The sequence below is a fragment of the Chelonia mydas genome, chromosome 10, assembly GCF_015237465.2.
Source record: "Chelonia mydas isolate rCheMyd1 chromosome 10, rCheMyd1.pri.v2, whole genome shotgun sequence".
Lineage (NCBI taxonomy): Eukaryota > Metazoa > Chordata > Testudines > Cheloniidae > Chelonia > Chelonia mydas.
Genome location: NC_051250.2, coordinates 66,187,827 through 66,214,439, shown reverse-complemented (window position 1 = coordinate 66,214,439; position 26,613 = coordinate 66,187,827). Strand labels below are relative to the sequence as shown.

General features: G+C 39.7%; 1 protein-coding gene across 2 annotated transcripts in view; it reads right to left on the bottom strand.

The window, feature by feature from the left end:
* Positions 1-742: 742 nt before the first annotated feature.
* The window catches only part of SH3GL3 (SH3 domain containing GRB2 like 3, endophilin A3), a 74,104-nt gene continuing 48,233 nt past the window's right edge, over positions 743-26,613 (bottom strand). For both annotated transcript variants that reach the window (XM_007066832.4, XM_043523520.1), the window contains exons 2-9: positions 18,195-18,263; positions 16,789-16,861; positions 14,789-14,932; positions 11,823-11,956; positions 10,281-10,439; positions 8,462-8,565; positions 7,338-7,465; positions 743-1,554 (exon numbers count right to left, since the gene is read on the bottom strand). In XM_007066832.4, coding sequence (XP_007066894.2) covers positions 1,349-1,554; positions 7,338-7,465; positions 8,462-8,565; positions 10,281-10,439; positions 11,823-11,956; positions 14,789-14,932; positions 16,789-16,861; positions 18,195-18,263 — 1,017 coding nt within the window. In that variant the 3' untranslated portion in view covers positions 743-1,348. The remainder of the gene's footprint in view (positions 1,555-7,337; positions 7,466-8,461; positions 8,566-10,280; positions 10,440-11,822; positions 11,957-14,788; positions 14,933-16,788; positions 16,862-18,194; positions 18,264-26,613) is intronic.

Sequence of the window (26,613 nt, the reverse complement as noted above, 5' to 3'; positions counted from 1 at the left end):
GTTCATCTGTTCTTCCCTGCTAGCTGATTTCTTTGGCTATTGCTATTCAGAAGGTCCATAATTAAGGCCAAGGCAGCTCAAACAGGCTATACCTCCATTGCAGAAATAGACTAAGTCTCTGTCCCTGCCTCGATTTGTGCCTCCTGGGCTATAAAATGGTTTGCATCTTTCTCCGCACAGTCTCTGGTGCTCCTCTTCCTCCCTCCCCCCTTTAAAAAAAAAAAAAGTTAATTAGCATTGTCATTTCAATTGGCTACAAGCCCATCTCTAGAAATACACTTCCCCATTCATCTCAATCAAGTTATCTTCTACAGCTCTGGCCATAGCAGACATGATCTAGCACCACTTTGTACTTGGCTCAAATTAATATGAAGAGAGAGGCTGCTTTTCTCCTATCCTGTCAATAAAAGATAATATAAACAGACATTATGAATGAATGTGACTGAGCTACATTTCTATGATTCTATTTTAAGTGAGACCCTTATGTTACAAATGCAGCCGTCGAAGATTCAGGGAATTGGTCCTGACAGTTCATTTTGCACAATGTCATTAAAGTGTTCTGAAAACGGAGGTGCATCTATAGAGGAAACAGAGTAGCAGCGATGTTAGTCTGTATTCGCAAAAAGAAAAGGAGTACTTGTGGCACAAGTACTCTTTTTCTATAGAGGAAAGTGCTCTTTCACAGCATTAAAAACACTTCTTGAAAACAAGTGCCAGAAATCCAACTGTATAAGCAGCAGTCTTTACACTTTCCCCACAGTAATATTTATTAAGTATAGTCAGTAAATTAGAGGAATATTCAATTCTAAGACTTTGTACTTAGTATACCAACATCTTAGCCTTTTGTCAACATACAATGTGAAATACAGATTAGGTCGTTCACAGTAAGTTACATTGCGATGGATGAGAAAGGCTGAGAGACATCAGTAATTGTTAAGAACTGGTTACAGTTAGCTTTACTCAGTGTTTTTAAAAATAGTTTCCAACAGTAAAATCATTGCAGCCAGAGGATTATTAAAAAAGGCTCCACATACAGTAAGAGCACAGGAATGCATTTTTGGAGCAACAGTGAGCTACCAGTAAACACCTCAGACAGTAATCTTCCAGGCATAAAGCAAAAAAAAGTGGAGGTTGAGTTTTTTGCATTTTCATGTAGCCAAGGAAGGGTGGTTGGTGGTGGTTGTTTTTTTGTATACAAACTAAAGGAATACAAAATAAATACATTTAAAAAAGATGCATACAAAAATCTGTAAGTCAAATAGCAAGGCTTTCACAGAATGCCACACTGATGAAACAATTGTGAATCCATTTCAATCATGAAATTATGTTCACAGTTTGAATTAGGTGTTCACTGAGGCAAAGGTACCATCACTTCGACATAATTAATGGGAAAGAAGCCAGACTCTCCATTTAACATCCCTTCGTACCAATTCTCATCAATTTGATTGGTCAAAGTAATGATGTCGCCTTCCTTAAACCCAAGCTCGCCTTCATTTTCTGGGTCAAAGTCATACAGAGCTTGGCAGCAAGGCTGATCCATGTGCACTGAAGAACCTGCCCCAATGACAGAAAATAAAATATTTAATAATAGCTTTAAAGTACTCCACTTACCTATTGAGCATGAAAACAAAGAGACAAACTTAGCCCTGCTATGAGCAGCAATGGGCTGAATGGGTCCATATTGTGGGTGCTGTTAGTTTTCCACCACTTCCACCTACAGAAAGTCTGCTCCTGCCCTGTAATGTCCTGTACAGCATAGAGGGTGATGAACTGCGGGCAGGGTAGTTCTCTTTTCCTCCCCTTAAAAGCAAATATATTTTTACTGCCATTTGAATTCCCTTGGGAAACCTGAATCACTTTAACATTTGGGGTGGTCATGAATTCTATTAGCATGGATTTTTTTTTAAATAGGTGAGTGGACAGGCATGATGGCAAACAGCTGAACAAACATCTATTCAATCTGTAAAACTAAGAACTGGGCTGCATGGAATCTACTAGAGGAGAAGAACTCAAAAAGAACACTATACACCAGAATTATAAACAATAGTTTAAAGATCCAATCCTACAAACATGTATGCATGAGAGGGGCCCTACTGATTTCAGCAGCACCACTCTCCTATGAAAATGTTTTCAGGACCAGGACCTTCATTACCAAATGGGGACATGAGGTTCTATCCTCTTCACCACATGAAGAGAGACAATTATCTCTAAGTTGTATTTACAGATGTTTGCTCTGATAAGGCAGCTCATGTATTCAAACCACTCACTGCATCTGCCCTTTAGCTCAATTAGATCAATAGTTATAATAGGAACAACAGTGCCTCTTAAAGTTTTTAAAACTATTTTTTGGATGATGATTAATTGCAGCCCCACTCACACAGTATCTGACTTTCTTTGTGATTTTAGTATATTGTGTTCGGCTTAGTTACACTGTAAGATGTTCGCTCCAAACCTTCTCTTGTGTTTAAATATTAGTGGCATTCTATACATAATATTAAAACCAGTACTTAAATTTATGGGGAAAAGTCAACATGGATAATTATTGTACATGCATGATTAATAAAGTACAAGGAATTTTCACTGCTCGCCAAAGTGGCTAACTTTACAAATGTAATCTTTTCAGTGTTATAGACATTCTCATGTATGAATGGTTAGCATAAATCCAAGCCAGCGAGGGATATGTGAATAATACATTATTATAGTCATTCACTCAATCTCTGAATAGCAAATTATTCTAACAGCTCATCCTCCGCTAGTCATATGCTAGAGAGCGGTTCCATGGGCAGAGGGCTACCCATAGGTTCAGCGGAGGTTCATTTTTTTCCTATGATATTGGTTTTTTAAAAAAACTTTTACCTATTTTACTAAAAGAAAAATCCAGTGATTTGGAATAAAGTCTATTCACAAAGGGGAAATGCGGGGAAAAGGTTTCATGCTGCCTCTTGCTAATTTACAGTAGGAAAGTGCATTATATCAAGACAAAGAAGTTTTTAATGCTCTCTTCAATACTTACAGCAAAACAGCTAATGAGACTCTTTAATATTAAATTATTCTAGCTTCCCTTTTTGCTCAAAATCTTCACTATTCTCAAATATTCTAATCTTGGCTGTCTCTCCAAATTATCTAGCATGCTAATCAAGCAACCGATTGAGGACTAATTTCTGTCTGGAATAGTCTATACATTCTGTTAAATATTGCAATACGCATGCAGATTTTCAAAACCAATGAAGCTGTTAAAAATTGCATGTCACTCATTAAAATTTGTTTTTAAATCAGTGCTATTGTTATAAAATGTGAGCAAAGGAAACCATTAAAAAGTAGCTGCTCAGACAAATTTTTTAGCAACGAGAGGCAGAAAGAGCACCTTGAGCAAGCAAAACTACTCAACCCAGTAAATACTTCCCTTGTATCTGTGGACGAACATTAGCAAGGGACATTTAAAGCGATGATGACAAAAGTAGGGATGCAATGTTAGATTTTTTTTGCCTCAAAATTTTAACGTTATGCTTCATGGATGGATTCTCTATTCCTTCCCAGCCTGTTTACACCACTCTAGCAATGTAAAAGGGCAATAAACACAGTAGAAATTGCCCCCAGGGAATTCCCTCAGCAAAAGGGGGTTTCCCTTAGATGCTGAAGAAAAGATGGAGTGCTTTTATGCCATTTCCTTCACAGCCCTGCACTAGGGGACATAATGGGGTGGGAATGGGGTGTGGCCCGAATGAGCTGTGCTCTGGCTATTTCCATTCACAGCCACAATGGCAAATCAGGCAATTCCATGTCAGGTGGTTGTTTAAAGCTACTTTTGTACTCTCTTCCTGACCTGTGCTAAGCCCAGCTCAGACGCAAGCCAGGATCTGGGCCATAGTCTTCCACAGAAATAGGGTGAATAGTTTGAAAACACTCAGTTATTCTTTAAACAGCTTCCTCAGTAATAGAATGTGGAAGCTGTATCTACTCATATGAAATTTCAACAGCAGAAGAAGCCTTTCTCAATAACTGAAAACATTTCTTGTTTTCACCAGCTGTTCTGGCAGGGTCTTGATATACAACATTTACTCCAGCAATCAGTTTATTTCTGACTCAGCAAGATGGGTAATGTTACATTGATAACACTGGGTGCAGAATTTATTTTTTTTAAAGCTTGGGTCTTTTAGGTTCATAACTACACAATATATTGCATTGGTTTTGTTTTTCTTAAAGAGAGGAGGGATAAAAGGATTGGGAGTGGGGAAGGAACTTTTTGCCTTTCTCCAAACATTGCGGGGAGGGGGGAAATCTCAGACAACACAGAAAGATCTTAAACTAATGGCCACAGCTACTCCAGAGCCTAACATCAGTCAAGGTCTTCATTAGAGTAATGCAACTGCTGATAATCTACTGCATCTGGTGTTACTGCTATACAGTCCGGCAAAACAAAGCTCCCCTCCTGAACAGAACAGAGGCAGCGCTGGTTGCTAGTTTTAAAACACAATTTAACAAACACAAAGAGGACACATGGCTCCGTCCTTCTCCACTGTGCAAACTACAGTATCTGAAGCTGGATATGTTGGAGAGATTTAAGAAGCTAAGGAAACTGCAGCAGCGTTTCTATTAATTTATAGTACTGCACCTGCCTCTCTAATTGTAGCTGAAGCAACATGCCGCCTACTGCAGTTGCTGAGTTCGTGGATTTAGACTGAGAGCTCTTGGGGCAACAACTGTCTTTTTTGCTCTACACTTATCTAGTGCTTTGCACAGTGGGGTCCTGGTCCATGACAAGGCTCCCTGGCGCAATGCTAATGCACATAATGAATCATAAATAAACATATCTAAAGACTATTTGTGCTGACCTATTGGACTTCCCAAATGCAGATTGAATTTATAATGAAAGAACATGGAGGAAGTATTGTAAAGCATGAAGCTGAATGTACTTTTGGGACTGTACTAGCTGATGCCAGATGACCGTCTAAAAATGCCACTTTTCCTCAAAAGAAACTTCCAGTAGGTGTCGCTCCTCTGTTTGCTGCACATTGAAGTACACATAGAGTAGCAGAAATATATAGTAAAGAAAGAATCACATGCTAGATGTGCCTGAGGATAGGATTATTCTAGCCCTCTCTTCCAGCCTGATTCTGTAAACACTTAGGCAAATAAGTAACTTTACTCCCATGAGTTAGTCCTATTACATTCAAACATAGGACAGCTAACCACAACTATTGTCCTTTGATGAGCAAAATGCATGAAAGGCAAGATGTGACTCTGCATTTAAACTGTTTCATAATGAGCCAGATGATACTCTCAGCTTCTGCTGATTAATTAGGACAACAGCGAATTAGAACAAAACATAGGTTTGTCATCTGCACTTAATCAGTAAAGCAGTTAAATCATCCAGGACTTTTTTCCATAAAATAATGTTTCTAAGGACCTGATACTTCACTGTGTTTGCATGTCATTCCTGTAAGTAGTCCCACTGTACTAGGAACCATACAAAGGAAAACACCACCCCTATTCCAAAGAACTTACAATGTACAAGGCACAATGTGATAAAATATGGAATAAAGCATTCCAACATACAAGCAAAGGGCTGGACTATGATAGCTGTTACACTTAATGAGTAGTACTTTACTTTGCAAGAAGTCCCATTGAATTCAATGGATATATTTGAATAAGGTTCTATTTAGTATGAGAAAGAGTGTCAGGATCTAGTTCAAAGTGACCAGAGGGATGCCAGACACACATTTTGATAGTGTCAGCCAGGATGGAGGGGTGGGCAGAGAAGTTAAGTGTGAAAATGCTCGTTTTTGTAGAAAGTAGAAGAGAGTTTAGAGGAGTGATCTGAATGAGGTGAGACTGCTGAACATACTGTCAAGCTTCCCCAGCTCCTAACATCTAAACCACTTGGCACCATTTTGCATAAACTGTCTGAACAGTATTTTCTAAATCATATAGTATAAGTCAAATCTGTTTCAGTATTCTTGTTCAAACATAAAATAAGCACAGCAAGCTTCCCAGGTTGTACTGCCAGAGCCACGTTTATCCCTGGCATAGAACTCAATAGTGTTAGTGCTCACTTTCTAATGCAGGGAAGGAAGAGACAGAGGAGAATTACCCATGGCTTTACTGATGATCACACCTGCTGGAAGAGGTAAGAATAAGTAAGAGGTAAGGACAGCACCCAAGTCCTCAACTCTGAAAAAAAAATTCAGAGTGCTAGAATAGGTAACTACAATATGTACCTTTCTGGTATCATTAGAAAGTCTATAGAACAGTTACAAAATATTTCCCTCAATCCTTCTCTTTGCAACATCCACACTGCTATTTGTAGGGCACTAGCTCAAGCAGAGCTAGTGAGTCTATCTACCCAGGCCACAAGGCACATTCCCAGCCTGGTGTAGATATACTGTTAGCCTTTTTTCTCTCTTCAAGCCAAGAGCATGAAGTATAGCCCCATATTTCCATCCTCCTCCATTTCTAATTCTCTCTCTTTCTTTGTTTCCATTCCAGCTCTCTGTAAAAAGAAACAAGACAGGAAGAAAGCAGAAAGTGGAAAGAGTGAATAAAGCCAGAGGGTAGAAAAGTAGCCCAGAGAGTAACTGTGTCTCAGAGTCAGCAGCCAGCTCCTAATGCTCAAGCCAAGTGAAGGATGGGACCCTTTGGATCACTGCTTCCTCGGTGCTTTCCTTTCAGATCCTTGCCTATCCCGGTTATGGGAAAAGTGCTGGTGGCTTCTCACTCTTTTCCTTTTGCCTTATTATTGTTCGTCTTTTGTGTTTCATTATTTGCATATAGCTCACGAAGGGTATGAGAGACAGAGGAAAAGTGCCTCTGATCAGTGAGATGAGAAATAAAGGGTCTGATCCAACATTTAAATCAGTTATTACATTTAGCTTCTCCACTGACCAGTGACAAGATTAATAATATTAAATACCTTGAAGAGAATTTCAAAAAAGGTGACCATAGTTTTTTTCATGAGATCAGGGTCTATGCATGTGAAGTGGTGACAGATACATATTAATAGGTACAGCAGTCTCTTCTACACAGACTAAGTTTGCATTTTATTGATCGGCTTTTCGGAACCAAAAGTGGTTACATGCTAACAAAATAAGTTGTGTTCATATTTTATTTTCTATGTTACACCTAAAGTTTTACCTTTAACTGTTTTAATAAAAACATAAAGGAGACCATTTTCAAGTGTGGTGGCTAGCTGTAGGCATAGGCAGCCTAGTTGCATGGACAACAGTGGGACTCTATGGGTTTTCAACTAGCATTATATGAGCAATACTTCAACTCCAGTAATTATAATTCCTCCATAAAATGCATACATCAACACGCTGATTCCACAATCATGGGCTCACCTGATGATTTCACTGAAGAACTGTATGAAATCCCATTGTGCTGCTGATTATCACTGATTTCCAGAGTTGAAGTTATTACAGGTTTTGGCTTGAATTCATGCTTAGGACGACTAGATGCTCCATTTATTCTGAAACACAGAGGAAGATTGGCATGTGATTTAATTCTGGAAGGCAACAGGAGCTATGGAGCTTCTACTTGGATTCAGTGCTTTAACACCTGAAGGACAGATGGTTTAAAAAATACAGTTTGTAATTTATTTACCCAGAACTGCTTGACTCCAATGTAACATTTCAGAAAGTGTCTACTTTTACCCAGTTTTATAGCTGTGTTGACTGAAGCACAAAGATTAATAGCCTGGCTTTCAGAAGTGCTGAGCACCCACAGCTACGACTGAGTTCAGTGGATGCTCTGGGTGATTGAGCACTCCTGAAACTCAGGCTACAAAATGACATGTGCAGAAACACAGCCAGTAAACCAATGATGAGTCAGACCATTTAGAACCCAGATCTTTGTTGGTTCTAACTATGAGAGCATAAAGCATAACTACTAGTGGTATTTTTTTTTTCTTTTCGCTTCATTAGTATCACACAAAGTCTCTGTGGCCAATCATCAACATATCACACCAGAACTGTGATCCTAACTGGCAATTTCTTGATGCATTGTAGGATTTTATGTTTACAACCCTCAGTATGATAAATATGTCAGTTTTTTAACAAGCCTGCCAAAAATGTGTCTCAGAAAATGTACGGCCATGTCTGTTTGTACGTACAAAACCCACTGGTAAATGGGAAGCTCCTGATTAATTCCTGTATATGTGGGTGTGGGGTTTGGCATGAGCACAAAAGAATGTATCCATAAGCTTTGTGGTCGTATTTCATTGTACAGAGGGGTGTGAACTTTTAAAGGCCTACGGTGCATCAAGAAGTGACAGTTAGCAAGAGTTTAAGGTGATTAAGTCCACTGAGATACAGAGATGTAACAAATGAGTACGGATATAAAAAGATGCATCTGTGAGGTATCTGTGAGATGCTGCTGCTTCTGAACTGCAACTCAATGTCTTCTCATACTCCTGAACGTTAGCTCCAAAAGATGTTGAGAATTCTCTGATCAGGTTTATTCTTACCGGTTTTGCAGTGTGCTCTGCAGTTCCTCCAGAATTTCTGTGGACTGTTTATGGTAGTCTAATGCTGCTTCTATAAATACTGCCAACTGGCTAACTTGCTCTACCTAAAGTATAAAGTAGAAAATGACTTTAAGGAGTCTGTGTGCCAGCTATGGAATCAACTATGAGGATTATAAACAGACAATAATAAACCCAGTTAAAAACACGCAAAATAGACCAGGTATCTCATAAGATCTTGGGATCTTACAGGGCATATTTCTATATAGTAAGGATTTGACATAGCCTGCAATGAGCTCTATGTGGGCAGAGCCCTGTGACTATGCTGACCCTCAGTGGGGCTCACTGCAGGATCAGGACCATAATACAGGGCATGTTCTCGTGTCCATAATGGGGCTTATTCAAATGAAGTAACTTGATCAAATACAAGTATATTGTCCCCTAACTTAACTGGGAAATATTCTGAAACAGACAAGGACAAGATCCCATTTCAGTTAGCAGTGGTTTTCAGATCAATGAGGTCTGGCTAAGTGAGGTTATACCATATCTTATTACACAACCCATTAATGTTGTTTTCTAATTGCTTTAGCCCACAAACTGCAGTCCTAAAAAGGTCCAGACTTATCTCACTAGGTGGCAGCATTTATAAACTGATAAATAAAATGTGATTTATTGGCTCAGATTTAAAAATTGCAGCTAATTGTTCCAGAATCTGTATATTGACATGGGGAAGGGAGGAGGGAAACACCGTTCTCTCATGCATTCGCAAAAAGATTTTTAAAAATGGTAAAAGTACTCTCCGCCCCACAGCACAAACTGGCCAATCCAAGAATAGCACTCTGATAAAGTAGTCTTTATTTCTTCTCTCTCTCTCTCTCTCTCTTTTTTTTTTTTTATACATGACATTTAGACGATGAGCCCCAACAAAGTGAAATGCAACATATCACGCTTTCAGGCCTGGGTCTGATTAGGAGAAGGTGTCTGGGTAGATTTGTTAAGATTAAACTATTGGTTTGTGTTGAATATTTTATCTGCTTTTTCCTACTCAAAGTGTTTTCAGTAAACTCTGCTAGAACCCTAATGAAGCAAAACATTGCCACACAATGTACATAATTTAAATACATGGGGCCAGATCCTCAGCTGGTGTAAACTGATGTGGCTCCACTGAAGTCAAGAGACCAACACCAGCTGAGGATCTGGCACAAATTTTTTTCATTTTACAAGACTTCACATATGCATTTCAATACATATATAGACATGCCTGCCAGTCCCTCCCATTACGGTTCAAACACTAACCTAAACAGCCACAGCTGCTGCATTAATTTAGACATAATTTGATGATGTACCTGCATGCTAAGCAAACTGTGACCCTGAGTAAGGCCCAGATGAACAAATTTTGTGCAGGGGACCTGCATGGGCTGGTGGGGACAGAATCCTCCCCTCCAAATCAGCAGCAAGATACTCACTATGAGCTCAGCTACTCAATGACTGCTGTTACTGCCAGCTGTCTGTAGCAGTGAATGTACCCTGCACATTGGCTTTGCCTAGTTCTGAGCACGGGGGCCATGACCCTGCCAGCTTCCTCCCTCCGACAACTTTCCACATTCACAGCCCCAGAGTGTGCTGCTCCACAGTGCAGGGTTGTGGAGTCCCCTTACGTGGCTCTGCAGCGCATCCCTTTCTGAGCCACAGAACCATAGCTGCTTCTCTGCCTTTTAGTCCTTGCACATCTAGGAAGGAGAGGAGATGATTTATCCTATCACACGTACAAACTCTCCCTTCCATGTGCGCCTCAGGACTTGCAGCAGCACGACAGACTTACATCATTTTCTAAAAAGTTGAACATGCTTCTTTCTGCCAGCTCCTTTGACTCTTCAAATTTTTCCACTGCCTGTTTAACTTCTTCATCTGGAATCTTCCCTAAACGCTTCTTTTTATAGTCATAATCCAAACGACGGCCTTCTAGCTTCTTCAGGTGATGCTAAATTAGAGAAAAAGTTTCCCATTAGATCAAATGGAGACAAACCCAAACAAGCATGTTGTGATTGTAAGTAGGTTTTCGTTATGAATACAATTAGACTTATTCATATATGAAATTTAAAATTGTACAGAAATCAAGAAGTACCACTTATGAACATTTTGAGAATTGGCTACCTAAATTTGCTATACAAGACATCCACCTCATGAACTTTGCTAAACATGCAAAAGCTGCAGATTGTCTAAATTAGAAGCAGGATCCAGACTAAATGTGCTTTTCGTTTACAGTCTGGAGGTAATTCAGTTCTAGTGGTTGTATTATTTGTAGTGACAGCTAAAATTTAAGGGGCTATTTTCTCCTCCCACTACAGGAGCGGAACTCCAACTAACCCCTTCATTCCTGAATTCTTTGTCAGTTATTAATCTTACATTCCTAGATGAGCAAATTGCACAAAGCTTTCTTACCCCCAAAAATCCTGCACTTGACAAACTCTCAAATTTGAGTGAAAGCAACTGCACAAGGTGCTTAAGGCATGTTACATGTTTTTTTTCTCTTTTAGTCAATTCAGAACAACAATAACTGAGAATAGAGTCATCCAGCACACGAGAAATCTGCAGTCATTGAGAGATTACTGTCTCTCTGCTCTTTAATTTGGGCACAGGTTTCTAAATCCATTTCTGTCTAAGTAAATATGACTTCAATTTCTGTGTTTCATCAGGGTTTTAACTTTCTTATTACTCAAGTCTATAGGAATCCAGAGGCGCAGATTTATACTGTGCCTGGCGTTCTGTACAGTTGTTCTATCATAAGCTAAAGCAATGAAAAACGTTCTTCTGAAGGCTAAAAATTCATTCCCCAGTTTCCTATTTTTTTGCCACAATGGTTCATGTTATTTGTCGTGCTGCTCTTTGGTCTCATATATGCCTCACTGTTGTTGTCTATATTAGTAGTCTTATTTGACTGCTTTTTAGAGCTAACTCCAGCATGAGAGAGCCAGAGGCAGGCAACTCAATAACAGAATAAACCAGGCAACTCAAAATCAACCAGAACTAAACTGAAATAATTGGCACCCACCATGCTAATAACAATTAATGAAATGTTATATTAAAATAAGCAACAGAAAATATTAATATTCATTTTCTTTACTGTCCTTTACTGTATTCAACTTTATTATATTGTAAATAGAATAAAATAGGTGCCCATGAGCTATATATCCTGATACTAGTTTTTAAGTAGATTTCATCACTGATTTCACAGGAGAGTTCTGCTTAAAATTTGATGCCGTAATATACTGCATAAAAAGTTCTTGTGGATTTGGTTTCTAATGACCTTGTTTATTCATATATTTTCAATGTCATAGGACCATTTTTAACCTCAGAAACTCACCACAATCTCTTTTAAGTCTTTGTCCTGTAATAACTGTAGAGGATCAATGAAGTTTTGCTTGACGTTAATATCGAGAGAGTCCTTCACCTCTGCCATCTGCTTCATGCTTTCACCAACATCCAGCAGTGCATTGCCTACAGGGAAGAACATGATATTTATACACAGTAGATAGCACTTAATGTAAAAACAGAAGACATTTTTTGGTAGATAACTCTTAAAAATGTTGGCTGCAGGCCCTTTAAGATGTAGAATGCAGAATATAAGACTACACTCTTGCCCTCTTCTCCTAGAGTTTCCAGAACTAGAAAGAATTTTGTCCTAATGTTTTCCATCCTTCTTCACTATCCCTCCAAGAAAACTATTTTTGGTTTGCATTATTGTCTCCATTCTTGGATTATTCAATATGGGATACACAGTTTCTTCTGTAGCTGCTTCTCCAGATGGTAGGACCGCAGAAATATCACAAGGCCAAAAGATACAGTATGTCACTTTAACATGACTACTGTCACAGTTTTAGGGCAACTGCACTTGGTATTCCCCCTCCATGGTCCCTCAAGGGTCCCACTTAGGGTTTCAAGTTCCCACCTGTCACCTCTCTTGGGTGGAGACCGTTTCCCTCTCCCTCCTCTTTGGGGGATTGGAAGCTGCACAGCTCCCTGTTGTACACTGTGATACCCCCAGCAAGCCAGTCTGCCTGAAGGCCAGTGCCCGCACTTTGCTTTCTCTCTGAGGGCTATGAGAAGTATATTGCTAGGTGTTACAAGTTACCACACAGCTCTTTCTAAGCAAGCATCTTTATTCTTAAGGTAAAAGCATTATACAGAAAACATTAAAAACAAGAAAAGTTCCTTTAACACATGCTAAAAACTTACCAGAGGTCACCCAGCACTCTTATGGGCCCCTTTCCAACCCTCCCACAAGGGTTGGAGCCTCCCTGCACAGAGAAGGTGCTGTCTTATTTGTTGGATCAGAAAGAAGGCCCCAAGTCAGTTGTAGTCTTTTTATGCCAAAAGCCTTTTCTGTTTGTTGGTCCCTGGAAAACCCAGTATATGCAAACATCCCCAGCAAGTGGTGCCTCTCTGGATGTGTTTACAACTAAGGTGAGTCACTCAAATCACCTCCCACTGTTTTTAGTTCCTGCAGAAGCTAAGTGCCACCCTCCCCCCAGAATTGCATAGAATCCTTAGCCCACAGGGATACGTAAACCATTCATCATCTTAATGCAGTATGTTCCCCCAAAGATACTGCATGAGGTCGCAGTAAGTGTACCTACAAGTCTGAGAACTCTTGTTCTCAGGGCAACAGATGTGCAAACAGAACAACATGAAGACAGTAAGTGATCTTTTACATTTTACAAGTTGGAAACCAAAATGCTAATTTGTGTTCAAAGTGCCCCAAAATATGAATATCTTTTAGCTCAAAAATGTAATTTTACAGTATCTCAGATTCATTACAATTACTTTTCATTTATCCCAGGTTTTGGCCAAAGCTGCTATTGTTAAAAATTTTTTTGGAAGAATGGAACAAAAAAAACTAAGCATGTTAGTAGTGTAGCTGATTATTTGTTAAGCAGAACATGCTCAAGTGTGCTCATGCAAAACATTTTGTTTGATATTTCTTTTCCCCTGGCCTTGGTTCCAATTTGCATCCCCATGGCACCTGCAAATGCACAAATATTCACAGCTCGTGACTGGGATTGCACCACTCACTCATTCCTAAGAGAATAAACAAACCCCAAGAATATAACGGCGTCCTCCACAACACGTCTCACAGCCTGGAAAGCTAAGCCTTATCTTGAGTCCTAGGCCTCCAGTGCCTATCTTGCTGTTGCTCTTTCAGCAAGGCCTTCTTATGCAGTACTACAGATACAAACTTACATAATGTAATACCAGCTTCCCCCTCCACACGGCTTGGGCATCAGCAGGGAAGTGGTCACAGAGCACAGCAGAGACTTGCTACCTGCTCTCAGTTCCAGTGCCCAACCCCACCCCAGCCTGGAGCAGCCATTACAAGGAAAGGTTTCAGAGTAGCAGCCGTGTTAGTCTGTATTCGCAAAAAGAACAGGAGTACTTGTGACACCTTAGAGACTAACAAATTTATTTGAGCATAAGCTTTCGTGAGCTACATCGGATGAAGTGAGCTGTAGCTCACGAAAGCTTATGCTCAAATAAATTTGTTAGTCTCTAAGGTGCCGCAAGTCCTCCTGTTCTTATTACAAGGAAAGTCTTTCTGAGCCCCCGTAGCCTTAGATTGGAATATGCTCAGTCACTCTGTACTACATGTGCAGTCTGTCCACATGGAGAAGCTGTGAGGGGATGGAGCATGCTCAGTTGCTCTGTGGGGATGGTACATGTGCCGACTTGTCAGCCCTAGGTGCTGCCAGAGGCTTTAGCATGCTCAACAGTTCTCTACTGAGCATGTGCACACTGCAATTTTTCAAAGCCTGATAACTTGGCCAAACGTCAGTTGGATTTTCCTGGGAACGGCGAGAATCACAACCCTGAAACAAAGGCCACCACCCTACCAAATTCTAGGTCCCTGCTCCAAAGCATGGGGGCCCTACAGCATTTCACAGAAAAGGTTGCTATGATTTTTTAACATGGGCAGAACATATTTTCCCCCAGCTTCATTCTCAGAAATGACTGAACTGTTTTGTCTGAAATTTACCGAAATCAGCTGGAGGCAGACAGTCTGAAAAATTTCAGCCCAAACAGTTGAAGTTTGACAAAGTTACAAGCAACTGAACACAGAGTCTTATAATGGGAATTATCAGGCAACCTTGAGATAGGCCATAATACTGGCACCACCTATAATATAATGGAACAAAAAAATGCTTAAAGGCGTCATATATTTACTGTATCTATCAATATCTAATCACTATATATATATATATATATATATATAAGTAGTGTTACTCCACGTACAACATATGCTGAGACATGCACAGGAGAGCTATACAAACTCACCAAATGTAGAATCCTCCCCAAGTTCTCTGCCATACCGTAGCATACAATCCCCTAATAGCCCTTCTGTCTGGGGATATCCTGTGGTTTTAACTTGTCCTCTGATCTTCGACATAGTGTTCAGCATTCCCAGCTTGGCTCTGTATGCTTAGAAGTATTATAAATCATATGAAAAAAGCATCCATTTATAGCATGATTTTCTGTAATTGGTATGTTACTTTAAATTATTTGACAAATAATTTCAGTGAGTGACTGTTGGTCTGTAGATTAATGAACATTTTGTTGCAGGAATTTGATAATCAAAATGTGAGAGATGTTTTCATATCGGTCATATGAAACTGTTCCGTTCCCTGATTGGATAAGCTTAGCTCTTATAGGTTTATGGTGTCAATACTTGCACTGAAGAGTTCAATAATCACCTTCAGTCGATATATACTAATATTCACTATTCCCAGGAAATTTCTGACTAGTAAACTCCTTTACTAGAATTTTTACAGAAAGCAAACACAAAAGGGACATGAATGCCACCAAAGTCAACTTCATGATCTTATTTGAGTTAACATTTGCAGACCTACTTTCCCTTGGAGTATCTGCTTGGCTCCACTGGCCAAGACACCGGGAATTAATTTTTTAGAACAGCTCTAATGCTGAATAATGCTGATTTCATTGATGTTCTATGCATGCAGCGTCAAAAGCAGACAATTATTTTTAGAGTTTTTCTCACTCCACTCTTAATTTTCGTCACACAATAGCCTCATAATACAATAATGGACTTGTGCTGGACATTCATGGGAATTATTTAAGCTCAGTACCAATGTGGACACAAGAACAAATGGATATAAACTGGCCATCAGGAAGTTTAGACTTGAAATTAGACAAAGGTTTCTAACCATCAGAGGAGTTAAGTTCTGGAACAGCCTTCCAAGGGGAGCAGTGGGGGCAAAAGACAAATCTGGCTTCAAGACTAAGCTTGATAAGTTTATGGAGGGGATGGTATGATGATATATCCTAATTTTTGGCAATTGATTGATCTTTGACTATTAGTGGTAAATATGCCCAATGGCCTGTGATAGGATGTTCGATGGGGTGGGATCTGAGTTACTACAGAGAATTCTTTCCTGGGCGTCTGGCTGGTGAGTCTTGCCCACATGCTCAGGGTTTAGCTGATCGCCATATTTGGGGTCGGGAAGGAATTTTCCTCCAGGGCAGATTGGCAGAGGCCCTGGGGGGTTTTCACCTTCCTCTGCAGCATGGGGCACGGGTCACTTGCTGGAGGATTCTCTGCACCTTGAAGTCTTTAAACCATGATTTGAGAACTTCAGTAGCTCAGACATAGGTTAGGGATTTATTACAGGAGTGGGTGTGTTAGATTCTGTGGCCTGCGTTGTACAGGAGGTCAGACTAGACGATCATAATGGTCCCTTCTGACCTTAAAGTCTATGACGCTACCTGTCTCTGGCTTCATCTGGAGCCTCCCAGACAATCATTAAGGACAGGCCTAATTCTACACTCCTTACTCAGGGAAATCCATTGAAATCTCCCTCTGGCCATGGGTTTCATAATGCACCCACGCTGGGTAGATATCTCACTGAAGTCATTGCATAAGAAATCTGGGATCAGCCTCTGTTCTAGTGTTCTAGTGAAGACAATGGAGGTCTTTCCATTGAACTGACTGGACAGTGGATCAGTCTCTTAATGCCCTGTGTCTTGATCACATTAAATCAAACCAATGACCAGCATCAATGTCCCTCCTTTCTTTGTTCTCAAACTGAAATTTGAAAAATCCTGTAAATGAACTTCCCAATGTCTGTTATGGAGACTTAGGAGTGCTTAGAAAAGGAGATGAAGTCATTCAAAAAGGGAGAGAGAGACATCCTTATGTTTCACTGATATGTTTCATATTCCCTAAAAATATTAGCAACCCACAGGGGTTCAGTATATCCCTTGTTCAAGTTCAACTCATAGGCTAAGTAGGATAGAGGAACTGTAGGATTTCAGTTTACCTGGATTTGGCTGAAGATACTCTGTGGATTTTGACAGAAGCTCTGCTACAGCTTTGCTGGTGACATCAATTTTCTGGAAGAGAAATGTAACAGGACATTAAATACCACAATCCCTTATTGAGTATCCTCCCACTAGATACAATGTATTATTCTGGCAAACCAAGACATTTTAATTAAAATCAGTCCAAAACATCATCATTTTAATTTTTGTGGTGCCAAAGCTTTCATTATTGATGCTGAAAAGAAATGAAGTTGAGTGTTTTGTTGAGTAAGCCCAGTTGCCAGCATCGAAGTGTAGAAAGATCATTAACCCTTCAAGGCTCAGAGTTATTCTTCATGAATAACACTTCCCACATTTTGGAATCACAATTTCCTCCCCAGCCCTCATCACTACTATATCAACCATCTACCTGGGAAGCAGATTCAGCAATTCCTACCTCCCAGTCCTATGTCCTGTGTATTTCAGTGCATGAGCCCATATTGCATCTCCAGTCACTACTATCTAAAATATACTAATATCTCTTCTCTTTTCCAGTCTACAGCTCACATAGTGTTTTCTTCTTATCAAACAGATGATTATTTTGGAACCAAAGAAAACTGAAGCTGAAACATGTTTATAGATACAAAATAAGCGTGCTGAAAAAAGAAACTATTTATGCAGGACATTTTTCTTAATCCACCAATAACAAAATATCAGAGAGAGTTATGGGGGAGGAGGGTTGAGGGCTGTTTTCCCCCCCAAAATTTCAAGCTTCAGGCAGGTGCAGCATTTGCTCCCCCCCCCACCACCACCACCACCCACCCACACACACACACACACCCCGCTCCATTGGCCTGACTCGAGCTGCTCCCCAAATATAGAAGTTAAACTATGCCCATTGAGAGGAGTCTGTAATATATGTAACAAATGTATCTGACAAAGAGCCAGAGCGAAGGACGGAGAGCCAGAGAGCAGGAACAAAAAAAGCTGAGAGTGACATTGTTCCAACTGCCATGCTGCAGTGCTTACACAGTGGACAATTCTTACACGTTTTTAAATTCTTGCAATTTTTTACACTTCTACCAAGATTATATCTGCAACACAAATACTTTACTGTTCATGCTAACAAATTAAATTCTTAGAGCCCAATGTCGTTCCTGATAAAGTCATAGACAAAACTTTCAGGGTCAAATTCTTCTCTCAGTTACAAGAGTGTGATTTCATTGAGTTCAATATTCTTGTGTTACTGTAAGAAGAATTTGCCCCTTATGGACTTCAAGGAGGACAGGATTGGATCATATAATATCTATGGATTTTTTTACATACTTATTTTTTGGATTACATATTTTGTTTATGCTAACGAATGAATGAAAAAAATTATTTCATCAATGGTGTAACCTTGAAAAGCTTATGTTGGCTTCCTTACCCTTTCCATCTCTTGAAATTCTTCATCTAGTTTTGTTCCTTCTGCTCCACTAATTTTTTCACTGAACAACTGCAGAAAACAAAATGAAGTATTGTTACTTTATGAAAGAACACATATACCTGAGAGACAGAAGAAAGTTATTAGAGATTGGAAAACATTAGTCAAGCGTGTGTAGTAAGTACAGGAGAAAAGAAACATTCCTTTCTCTTCAAGGGAAATACAATCTATAAGGAAGGGCAAATGCCCATCAGGGATTTTTAGGAAATCACCAAAGTGATCTAGAAGAACAAGAAAGGATTTCTCATTCTTGAATCAGTTGTACTCTAAGAAGCTACACTGTAGGTTTCAGATATAGAAGTCTACCGGCCAGATCACATTTAAATTGGTGCAAATCCAGAGTAATTCTTTCAAGTCAATGGTGTTACTACAATTTAGAATGAGATTAGATTCTGGACCTGGATTCCTGTAAGTGCATTCATAAAACTCCCTTTAACACTAATGGGAGCTATGCATGCACTCTCCAATCAGATAGCAGATTTATCAACAATGGTGCAGTGTAACATATTTGTACAATCCACTACCTTTTATGCTATTTAAAGGGACGGGGGGAGCACACTGCCTTCAAAACTATGCATCTCATAAAAGCAACTTTAATTGCAAGATTCCAGAACCATTTTAAGATATCGGAAATGTCACCTCATCTTTTGTATGCTGGATACATCAGCCCATCAGAATTATTTCTGGTCTTCACCAAAAAAAAAAAAAAAGTCAAAAGACGTGCTCCTAATTCACTTAGGTGCTTTAAAAAAATCCCATCTGACATCACACACAAGTCATTGCTTCTTGTAATTTAAAATCTCAGCACTATGTTACTAATAGGATGGAAAATCACAAAGGGCAAGATCCTTTGCTGGTGTAAACTGGCATAGCTGAGTGTCACTGTACTTTGAACAGTGTTTTAATACATCTTCCAAAAAACAGTAAGTTTTTTCACATGAAATTTGCTCAAAGGTTTTTACCAGTTTAAAGTGAGCTCTTTGCAATCATTTGAAAACAGCAACAATAAAATGTTAAAAACAGAGCACAATAAGAAGTCTATAAAATCATGACTGGTGTGGAGGAAATAAATAAGGAAATGTTATTTACTCCTTCTCATAACACAAGAACTAGGGGTCATCAAATGAAATTAATAGGCAGCAGGTTTAAAACAAACAAAAGGAAGTATTTCTTCACACAGTGCACAGTCAATCTGTGAACTCTTTGCCAGAGGATGTTGTGAAGGCCAAACTATAACAGGGTTCAAAAAAGATCTAGATAAGTTCATGGAGGATAGGTCCATCAATGGCTATTAGCCAGGATGGACAGGGATGGTAGCTCTAGCCTCTGTTTGCCAGAAGCTGGGAATAGGGGATGGATCACTTGATGATTACCTATTCTGTTCATTCCCTCTGGAGCACAAGCCATTGGCCACTTTGGAAGACAGGTTACTGGGCTAGATGGACCTTTGGTCTTACCCCGTATGGCCGTTCTTATGTGTTATATCTTCAGTGCCATCAGATATACACAGTGTAGTAACTCCAAGTGATGTATCTTACACACGCATAAAATAACCTAGTTACATATTACCTTTTCAGGTTCAATTTTGCTTTCATTTCTAAAGCACAGCAAAACACTTTTCAGTGTTCTTTTGTACTGGTGCAGTTTGATCCCACTGATACAAAGATGGAAAATTTACAGTGACAACGAGTCACCGAATATGAGAGAATCAGTAGGCCTGCTGGACTGCCAGGGAGTAAAGAGAGCAATTAAGGAAGAACAAGATGCTGCAGAAGAGTTAAGTGATTTCTTTGCATCAATCTTCATCCAAGAGGGAGCTGGAGAGATATTTATCCAACATCTACTATTTGCAGATAATAAATGAGCAATTTTGCATTCAAAATTAGTTGTCCAAATTATATAAATTGAATCCACATATAAATACTAGATTTGCAGGCAGTGTCACATTACATACTTAAACATCTAAATGACCTACGTCATGCTCACAACTCATTCCAGGCACAAAAGAATTGGCCAGATTAAAAAAAAAAATCCAGCTGTACAGCTTCAAAGTGCTGTACAAACATCAACCAGTCAGGCAATTCCTGGCTCTGCTGCATACTTCCTGTATAACCCTGGAAAAGTTGTCCAGCTGATTTCAGCCTTAGTTTTCTTAGCTGTAAAATGGGGTTAGATACCTCATTACCTCACAGAGATGCTGCAAGATTTATTCCTTTAATGTGAATTAAAGATCTAGATAAGTTCATGGCCTGTGAATTCCTTCAACCCCCTCAGACGGAAGGTACTATAGATGTGTTATTGTTATTATTAAATTTTACAATTACAATTAATTTCACATTGGTGCAAGATCAGTTTTACTACTCTCACATTAAGAAACGTAAATTCTTCTGCTGTTTCTGCTCTGATCATACTGAAGTTAACAGTTGTAACAGTGGCACTGCTAATTTGACAATGAAAAGTCACAGGATACCCAACGAATTATTGAGAATGGATGCACCATGGAAATGACTGCTGAGTTTTAGTTATATGATTATCTGACAAGCATCATTTACATGTATGCAACATAATGGTTTGGATTTAAACAGGAACATGGTTGACCATGGACCTGTGTAATTATAAGGCTATATATATTGGTTTTGATAAGTCGGCCAGTCAAGTAAAGTACCCACTACTACAATTTATATGGGCCTGTGCACTGCAACCATTTAGAATTATTTGTATGGGGCAAATCCTGACCCCTCCCTCAGATGCAGTGGAATCAGTGCAATTCCACTGCACAGTGCAGGGGCCAGCATTTGGGCATCTAACTAACTGTATGAGACCATTGCAGGGCCTCCCTGCACATCCATCCTCAGTGGCAGAGTGAGAGCTATGGATTCACTGGCCATTCTGCTGGTGGAGCTAATGCAGTTTCACACCTAAATAGGGCTGTAATCTGGCTGTCATATATTACACTGATGACTAGAGAGGAGCTCCACAGTGTGCGAATGGGGGAAAATTCCTTCATCTCAAACCTCTGTGGAACCCCCTGCACCAAATCTAGCCACTCATGCTTGGTCAGGGAGTAGAATGAATAGAGCCTTTATTCACTTCCCACAATAATTCTCCTGTCCTAGATGAGGGGAGCAGAAAAGGGTTCACGACTTAGAACTTGTTTTTTTCTTTTATACAGTAGGCTGAAAATAATGAGTGAAAAACTGTAATATTATAGTATACAAATTCCACAAGCTAGCAAGAGCCTCCTTGGGTAATACACTGTACATGCTTGTACACTAGGGCCTGAGTGGCATCAGTGGCTGCATTAAAGCACAGAGTTGAGCCCAATTACACTACTGCAATAAAACCCTTTTTACCATCTCTATTACTGTTCTGATTAGTTCTTATTCATAATTACATACTACTGCAAGCTACCAAGTCACAGTTTATAATAGAGCCAGTATTCTGTCTAGCATACAAGGGGATAGTTTCTGCATGAGAAACACTATACTTCCATATGCATAAACACGTCTTGGCTCCAATCACTTTCCAGATCATGCTGTTCTTTTTCATATTGAAACATTAAATAAAATGTAGCAGACACACAAGCTAAAAGCCTTTCTCTGGAATGTGCCTGACTGACAGATTTGGAGAAAATATTCAATTGGGATTTGAAAAGAAACAAAACATTGTGATGCTTTAGCTAACTCCATATGCGCAATTAATGTTGAAAATATAAAAGACATTTCTGTAGTACAGCTTCATGCAGCACTGTAAACATCCATCTTCTAAAGAATTAACACCTCCAACATCCTCTGGATTTTGCTGTGTGGAAAAATTCTCTTCCATGAACTAAAAGATACACAGGGCTCAATTCTGCTCTCGTACCAGTTTTACGTAAGTGCAATTTTACCAGTTTCATTAGAATTCTGATACACGTGGTCTAAACGAAATCAGAATCAGGCCCAGAGTATAATGATCATCGATAGTTTGAAATAAAACCTATAGCTAACTAGCTATTTGCAGTCAACAGGACCTATCTTCCATCTAGCTTTTTAAATATACTTGTTTCCTTTCAACATTTTACGAGAGCGATCTAAGGAATTATAATCTATGTTGCACAAGCAAGTGCAGTTACATTTCCACCATCATATATATTGTAATACGAATTTTAGAAAACCTTGTCTTGCAAAAATGATTTATAATATCAGATATACCAAGTAATCATCATTTCAAAACATGCTCCTTCTTCAAACTCTGCTAATGGGGGTTAATGAGCATTAGAAATTTCCAAAACAAAAAAAATCTTATTTACATCTTCCGGTAATGCTGCTTTGTCCCTTCAGTGCTAACTACTGTGCTCTGATGTACCACTGTTAGCTCTTCCTTCTTCCTAGCTCTTGTATTGCACATAGGTTAGTTGATATACTGGAAAAATAGGGTAACATTTACTGGAGACACTCTAGATTTATAATGGTGTAACCGAGCAGACTATCCCCTATCAACCAATTGAATCTTCAATACAATTTGCCTTAAAGAGCTGTAACTTAGAATGTACTTAGGAGCCAAAGGGGCAGATCCTCAATGGAGCTGTGATAATTTACACAGGTTAAGGGTCTGCCTGCCCAAGAATATCTAGTCTGGTGGAAAGTCGGCCCATGCATTATTGAGATCGTTGTCAGAAGCATCCACTAATTTTCGATGCCCAACTTAAGACAACTAAAGCCTGATTTCCAGCGCTCCATGGAATTTTTGGGTGCTCAGCACCTCTACAAAAATCTGGCTGTAGGTGTCTTAAACTGAGTGTCCAAAATTAATATATCTGAAAATATTAACCTAAATAAAAGGCTCCTATTTATTTAAGCCAGTTGCATGGTACTTTGCTGCAGAAGTTCCAGCTGAGGGCACGGAAACAAACAAAGAAACAAAGCCAAACTTCAGAGCTCCATTAACTATGGCTATGCACTCTTTGTGCGTCTAAAATTCCCAACGAATACAGGGTTAGGCCCCCAGTTTACACTAGCTGATGTAAAGGAATAAACAGAACCAGGAAGTTTTATAGCAATCTCTATGGCAGGGGTGGTGGAACAATTTTTATAGTGGGGGTGCTGAAAGCAGAAACTATGTATTTGGTTATTACTACTTCAAAGCCAGGGTGCGCTCCTGCTCGCACGCACACACACATCACCCCTGCTTTATGGAGGAAAACAAAAACAGGGGAATAATTATCTGCAAATGAAAATGGGCAAAATATACAGAAAGATTTTCAAGACTGTGAGAGTCAGTTATAAACAGTGGAGATCAAAACAGTCAAACCAAAAATGTACCAGCATTTGAGGGTGTTCTTTTAATTAACCTAAATCACCAACTCTGAAGAATCTATATCAATGGTTCCCAAACTTGTTCCGCCGCTTGTGCAGGGAAAGCCCCTGGTGGGCCGGGCTGATTTGTTTACCTGCCGCGCCCGCAGGTTCGGCCGATTGCGGCTCCCAGTGGCTGCGGTTCACTGCTCCAGGCCAATAGGAGCTGCTGGAAGCGGCGCAGGCTGAGGGACGTACTGGCCGCAGCTTCCAGCAGCTCCCACTGGCCTGGAGCAGTGAACCGTGACCACTGGGAGCCACAATCGGCCGAACCTGCGGATGCAGCAGGTAAACAAACCGGCCCGGCCCGCCAGGGACTTTCCCTGCACAAGTGGCAGAACAAGTTTGGGAACCACTGCTTTAATGGATCAAGATCAGCATGCTCAGCTCCTTGCAGGACCAAGCCCCCAATGGGCATCACCTCTATATTGAATACTTTGGGTCATCCTCTCCCACTAAACAGTTGGCCAACTGTAGTACTAACTCTCACTAACATTTATGGGAGTAGCCCACATTATTTCTCCACAAGGAAGTAAAACCTTTTGTTTAAAAAAAAAAATTGAACAAGTAATTGAACTGGGTCCATTCATATGTACAGATCTATTTTCTGTTCCCCTGTTCCTATGTTGTGTTTTATGCTTCTTACCATTGCAAAAATTAACAAACACACCAAACCAAATTTGTTCTTATTTCTAAATTTGCTAGTTTCTCCACACATCTTTAAAACATGTGCCTCAGAGCAGTGGAAACTTGTTTTTGAAATGCAGGTGCCTTAAGCCTCTTCACGTGGAAAACTATTTTTTAAAATATCCTGTGCTGCCATCAAGTTTCTCCAAATATTTGCTTTCTGTGTCAAGCTTTGTGTTATATATGTTTTTTTTTTCAGAAATCTCTGATTTATGGCTGTCTGTACTTTTGTGGCGGCAGAACAATGAGGTGCAGAAAACAAATATGGCTCTCTTTTTTCATGAGGGGTGTAATATTTCTGATACAAACAATGCCTTACATGTGAATATTTAAGGGACTAGCGTTGTCATTTTATATCAAAAGTTTTTTTTTAAACTAAAGTGTATAAAGAATGATGTCGACTTCGTGGACAATATGTTCAGAGGTAAATTTTCATTGGGATGCTTGAGGATATAGGCAAACAATTATTAAATACAATGGGATGGTTATATAATGCATGGTTCTTCTTGTAATTTACTAAGACTCAATTCTACACACCACAAATGGAGAGTCAGTAAGACTAAGCTCTAAAAATATACCCTACACATCCAAGGGCCCTTAGATTCCCACAAGGGACCTGATCCTATTACCACTGAAATGAAAATTTTAGGCATATATACATGCACAGGGACCCTACAAAGACTGAGGCAGCTGCCATAGCAATACTGTATTTCTGTTTGAGAACGTAGAAAGATCTGTTTGTGGCCCAAAGTATTTATTGCTGCTTTTTGGTGGATCCACCTGCAAACCCTGATCCACAGCCCAGTGAAGTTAAGATCCTATTTAAAGAATACTGAGGGCCTCACGTCCCAAGATACCAAACATGTCTTCTCTGCCCAGGTAGCTCTGAATCTGAGGGACACAAACACACACACACACACCAAACACAAACAGGAAACAGAGCAGGGAGTCTTGGATTTATTTCCTATCTGTGCTCCAGTCTGTCTACCTACTCTTTATAAATACTTCATTTCTTAATTCAGTATTTCTAATGTGAACAGTCTACAGTAATACAAGTGAGACCACAAAAGGTCAAAGGTAAATTTAGGCCCAGAAGATGGGTGTACAGTAATGAGCCTTATGATGAGGAACAGTGGAAAAATCCATTTGCAATGTGACTGGTCTCCACTTGCCTTGGGAGCAGGGATCTAAGGCTGTCCCCATGTGCATGTTTCCCGCATAGTGATATTGTGTGAGCTACTACTACACCACTGTTAGCCTAAAACATTTTTACTGGTAATGGGTTGCATATGGATCTACATAAATCATTATTATTAAACCTACATTATAACAAGGAGCAAATCTTTCACAGCTAAGCATGATCCAAAACCTAAGGCAGTCCAGCCAAGCAATCTGCTGAGACCAACTAGAGTCAATTCTACAGCTGCCAGCATTAACAAGGATGGACTCAGTCCACCAAAAACCCCATATGCTAGTACAGGAGGGGGGAAAAATTTCAGACCTTGGAATGCTAGTCTGTAGCTACCAAGTTCAATCAATGAACAGCTTACAGCTGTTGAGCTGCAGGAGCACAGTCCTGGCAGAGAGTCAGAACTGGCAGTTAGGTTTTATTTAGAAAGGAAGCCCAAATTGTGTGACCAGTCCATGCTGGACTGAAAGTCTCTACATGTGCCTTTAAATACATGGAGCTCAGGGCCAAATTATTTTTTGCAAACCAGACGTGTCTATGTAAACTCTCACAATATAATCACGGGCCATTACCATGACATTTGTTATTCAGCAAAACTCCCTAATGAAGTCAATGGGGAATACTGCTTCCAAACCAATGGCATGATAAGACCTCTATTAAAGTCCCAATCCTACTCACACAAGGAGCCCACTGATTTCAATTCCCTAAGTAGAGTCCTATTTTGCTATTACATTTTCAGTAGATCTTCCCACTCACTTCAGTGTGACTCCTTGTAACGACTACTCCTGGGGGAATTCTGCACCAAAAAATTAAAAATTCTGCGCACAATATTTTAAAAGTCTGCATATTTTATTTGTCATAACAACACAATATAATCATGCCAGTTTCAATTATTTTGGTAATTTATTTCAAAATACCTGTCAGCAAGTATATCTGTAACAATACAGACAAGAAAAAAGATTCAGGAAATGTTTTTTGAAGAATACATCAGCCACCCCCTCCCCACATCTCCATGTGGCCCTGCATCCCCACTACCATTCAGCCCTCTCCCCAGTCTGTCCCGCGATTAGCCCTTCTGAACCCTAACCTGTGACCTCCCAGTAGTCCCCTGTGCCCATGCTGTCTATCCCTCTCATATCCCATGCCTCCT